The sequence below is a fragment of the Phaethon lepturus genome, unplaced genomic scaffold (assembly GCF_000687285.1).
Source record: "Phaethon lepturus isolate BGI_N335 unplaced genomic scaffold, ASM68728v1 scaffold40228, whole genome shotgun sequence".
Taxonomy (NCBI): Eukaryota; Metazoa; Chordata; class Aves; order Phaethontiformes; family Phaethontidae; genus Phaethon; species Phaethon lepturus.
Window position 1 is genome coordinate 1 of NW_010560639.1, and position 5101 is coordinate 5101.

The 5101-nt window shown below is 44.5% G+C and overlaps 1 protein-coding gene across 1 annotated transcript; it reads left to right on the forward strand.

Moving 5' to 3' along the window:
- The first annotated feature begins 128 nt into the window (after window positions 1-128).
- LOC104614630 (glutathione S-transferase-like) lies at window positions 129-2628 on the forward strand. The gene is made up of 4 exons (XM_010293727.1): window positions 129-257; window positions 1046-1187; window positions 2006-2137; window positions 2466-2628. Exons 1-4 carry the CDS (start codon window positions 154-156, stop codon window positions 2583-2585), a joined length of 498 nt encoding a protein of 165 aa, XP_010292029.1. The 5' UTR covers window positions 129-153; the 3' UTR covers window positions 2586-2628.
- Window positions 2629-5101: the final 2473 nt, after the last annotated feature.

Consider the following 5101-nt stretch of genomic DNA (forward strand, 5'->3'; position numbering starts at 1 on the left):
CAACCTTAATGATTCTATGATTCTGTGAAATCAAAAATAATAGGGGTAATTACTTTGCCAAACACCCACTAATGGTTCTCATTCAGAGGCTGAATGTCTCCTTGTCTTTTCCCCTTTTCCCTAGATGGATCTCTGCTGTTTCAGCAAGTGCCCATGGTGGAGATCGATGGGATGAAGATGGTGCAGACCAGAGCCATCCTCAGCTACATAGCAGCAAAGTACAACCTCTACGGGAAGGACCTGAAGGAGAGAGCCCTGTACTGTAACAGTACCACCTTTGTTTGTTAGACTACAGTTCATACTACTTCTCTGTGTAACACAAGAATATCCCAGCTCACAGTTAGATTCAGGGTGATGTAGCGCATCTTGACAGTGACTGTGCGTGATGTCTACAACAGTAGTAACCATCTGGGTTATATAGGCATCATGGTGCAAGGGAGCTCATGAAGATCAAAGGTCAATACAGTTATCTGAAGAAGGCAGTCAGGAGCGCAGAAGGCAGTTTGTCTTACTATGCTGCTTTTCGTTTTCTCCTGCAGTTGTCAGCAGCAGGCATTTTCACCACACCAAATTCAGGGAAATGTCATTGATGGAAACAAAAACTTCTCTCTCTAATAACCAGGAATTAGAAGTAATAACTGTTTATTAAAGAACAGGGTTCTTCGGGCACATGGTTTGACCTGAAGTACTTTTAAATGCTTCAAGTTAATTAGCACAGGTAATTCTTTGTTAGAAACTGTACAGACCCACTGTTTAACTCACCATGTCTGATCAGATTTTTAAGACAAGTGTGCATGACACACATGGCAATTTTGTACTCAGGTTCAAAAAAACTTAATACAGAGAAGTATCACTCCTAGTGAAAAATGGAAAGGGCACAGCCTTTTAGATTTTGGTTAGGCGCTTTGCACTTGTCTTTCACCCACGCTCCCCACCCCCTGCCAAAACTGCGCTCCGGGGGGAACTGCTCCAAGCCATGCCAGTAGCTATCGTGCTATTCAGACCTACTCTGTTTGACTTGACCAACTGGATCTATTCCTTTCAGAATTGATATGTACGTGGAAGGAGTAATAGATATGAATGAGTTACTCATGACCCATAGTTTCCAACCAGCGGATAAAAAGGAGCAACATTTTGCTACTATTGTGGACAAGGCCACAAACAGATACTTCCCAGTCTATGAGAAGGTACGTGGCAAAGATGTAGTAGCTAAATTAATATCGTTTTCCTGAAACTCCACCCTGGATCTCCACAAACAATTTGTATTGAGGAGAACAGAGAAGAAAAATTACCCCTTAAATATAAATGCTATGGTTTTGGGGCTGGGACGAGGATGGAGACAGGACACTATAGAGGGGACAGAAGGCACTACAAATCTGGGACATATGCAGAGCTGCAAAAACCCAGGACACAATGAGCTCCCCAAATGTCCACGTTTCAGTCTGCATGTTGTTTCAGGCAAAAGACACTACAGCATCCACTGTTACATGAAGTTCCTCCCCGTGTACCACACATGCTATGCAAAGCATTACAGCTCCTTCTGTAACAAAAGGGAGGATGGATTAGCTGGGTGTCGAGACCATGAGGCACATTCCCAAAATTGAACAGGAAACAGGTGAGAAGCAAGGAGGCTGCACATAATTTGAAAGAGCCCAAGATACTCTTACAATGCCTGGGGCCAAACTTAAGCCTCTTGTAAATTTTATATAGGCGTTTGCAGTGATGGCTGTATCCCATAAAGTTGAGCCTTCAACACAGCAGCACTGATTGCGTGAGCTACAGAAGTGAAGGCAAGAGGGGTACAACTGAGCTGCCAGGAAGAAGAGAAAGGACTGATAAATTATGCCTAGGATGACAGTGTGGTCAGATCATTTGTTTGCACTACTGATGTTCTTCTTGCATTTCCTTCTTTCAAGGATAATATGCAGTGTATGACCTTGCTTTGAAGATAGCATATTAAGTCACATAGGAAAAAAAAAAAATCACTTCTGGTTCTCTGTTTTAGGTTTTGAAAGACCACGGACATGACTTTCTTGTTGGCAACCGGTTTAGCAGAGCAGATGTCCAATTACTTGAAACCCTTTTAATGGCAGAAGAGTGCAAGCCTGATATACTTGCCAAATTTCCTCTCTTGCAGGTAATTGAATGGACAGATTTAATAGACAACAAATCAAAGCAGGACCACTGATTTAAACTGGCTGAGAAATATATGAGAGTGGGAGGCTGAGGAAAAAAGTGAAAGACAAAATCAAAATCAAATATCCTAAGTACTTTTAGTTGGCCTCAGATACTGATGGTTACTGCTGCCTTCTGCCACTATTAGCCACAAAACATAATAAGATGAAGCATATAGATTCTTCTGCAGGATCAACCTCTAATGTTACTTTTAGAGCATGGATAACATCCTAATGTCTGACAGTTACCACGATTCTAAAACACAGTGCTGTTTTGGTTTTGTTTTGTAGAGTTTTAAAGCAAGAATAAGCAATATCCCTACAATAAAGAAATTTCTGCAGCCTGGCAGCCAGAGGAAACCACCACTACAAGAAAAAGATGTACCAAAACTGATGAAAATTTTCCACTGAGCAGCAATCTAAACCCACAGAAACTCTATTTCATTGTCTTTGCGTTTTCTGATAGTGGCAAAGTGAAATTAATGAAAATAGTGAAAAGGTTTTTGATCTCTCTTTCCTTAGCTACAGGACTGGTTTTAGGCTGCTGCAAATACTTCCAAAGCAAATCTACATAAGCATACAAGGAAATGAAATAGTTCACTGCATTAGGGGAAACACTGCACAACACAGGATGTCTTAAATTACTTAAGAGATTACCTCAAATAAAGTCTTACTATTAACACTCTAAACCAATTTGTTCAATGACTTCTTGCTGCTACTTATATACCTAAGGGGTCTTTGGTTCTGTCTTTCTGGCATTCCCAAGAGTTGCTGGAAAATGAAGAGAGCTCAGCCCAAACGATGAGTGATATGCCTGTTCTGGGAAATGCCAGGAAAAGCCTGCAGGTTCTGGTTTGACGGGTATGACAGGTTTGGATTCAGCTTTCCTCTGAACTTAACTTGGACTATGTTGGGAACAGAGGTCCTGCTGCACCTCTGTTGTGTCACTAGACATTTATGTTCTTGAACTGTAGCTTCACCAATATTTCCTTTAATAAAAGGTCTACTGTAACAGCTAAAAGCACTTTGCAGACTCGACTGAGAGACAAATGCCTGTCATCAACTGCAAAGCTGAAAACTTACTGTTTGAGGAAGGAGTCGTCAGACTGGTGTCAGTTGGTAGTGAGACCTTGAAATGTAGGACTTCATATTAACTTATGTTACTTTAGATTAAACTCAGTTAAATATAAGTTGTACATTGTAATCACTTAAATCAAGATTTACTACTGAGAGGCTAGCATGAAAGCTGAACACATAAATATGTATATTATTTAAACACCAAATCAACCACATATGTAAATGCAACAGCCAGTGCCCTAAAAGCAATTATCATAGAATCATAGAATAGTTTGGGTTGGAAAGGACCTTTAAAGGTCATCTAGTCCAACCCCCCTGCAAGAAGCAGGGACATCTTCAACTAGATAAGGTTGCTCAGAGCCTCATCCAACCTGACCTGGAACGTTTCCAGGGATGTGGCATCTACCACCACTCTGGGCAACCTGGGCCAGTGTTTCACCATCCTCCTTGTGAAAAATTTCTACCTTATGTCTAGTCAAAATCTGCTGTCTTTTACTTTAAAACCATTACCCCTGGTCCTATTGCAACAAGCCCTGCTAAAAAGTCTGTCCACAGCTTTCTTACAAGTCCCCTTTAAGTACTGGGAGGATGCATTAAGGTCTCCCTGGAGCCTTCTCTTCTGCAGGCTGAACAACCCCAACTCTCTCAGCCTGCCCTCATAGGAGAGGTGTTCCATCCCTCGGATCATTTTTGTGGCCTCCTCTGGACCTGCTCCAACAGGTCCATGTCTTCCCTGTGCTGAGGGCTCCAGAGATGGACACAGGACTTCAGGTGGGGTCTCACCAGAGCGCAGTAGAGGGACAGAATCATGTCCCTCCACCTGCTTTGGATGCAGCCCAGGATACGGTTGGCCTTCTGGGATGCAACCCAGAACACGGTTGGCCTTCTGGGCTGTGAGCACACATTGCCAGCTCACGTCCAGCTTTTCATCCACCAGTACCCCAAGTCCTTCTGGGCAGGGCTGCTCTCAGTCCTTTCATCCCCCAGCCTGGACTGATCACGTGGGTTGTCCTGACCAAGGTGCAGGACCCTGCACTTGGCTTTGTTGAGCCTCATGAGGTTCACATGGGCCCATTCCTCGAGCTTGTCCAGGTCCCTCTAGATGGCATCCTGTCCCTCAGGCATGTCAATTGCACCACTCAGCTTGGTGTCACCTGCAAACTTGTTGAGGGTGTACTCGATCGCACTATGTCATTGATGAAGATAGTAAAGAGTACTGGTCCCAGTACGGACCCCTGAGGGACACCACTTGTCACCGATCACCTGGATGTTGAGCCGTTGACCACTACCCTCTGGATGTGATCATCCAACCAATTCCTCATGCACCCAACAGTCCGCCCATCAAATACCTCTCGAGAAGAATGTTGTGGGGGACCATGTCAAAGGCCTTACAGAAGTCCAGGTAGATGACGTCTGTAGGAATTAACGCGTTAGTACCGGCAGTTTTAAACTGGGTAAACTCATAGCACCAGAACTCTTGCTGACAGCAATGATTTCTTTATAAGAAATTCCAAGCAGGTTTTAGAACCAAGGAAGGAAAAAACCCAACATTTTTCAGCAGCAGTGCATGTATTTGAGTTGTTGTTCACTGGCAAGAGCCGTTTCCCTTCTGCCATACCAAAGCGTTCAGGCAGCACTTGCAGCTGCTGCCTGCCATCAGAACCTCGAGCTGGTAACCTTGGCCATGGCTGCCGACTCTGCCGTGCAAGCTCCCCTGCATAGCCAGGCGTTTTCGGAGCTTGCGCACAGACCGCGCCAGCAGCGCCAGGGCCCATGGCACACCGGCAGCTCGGCAGCCCTTGCGCAGAGGCTGCGGCCCAGGCCTCTCCCCCAGTCACGCTGTTGCTGTG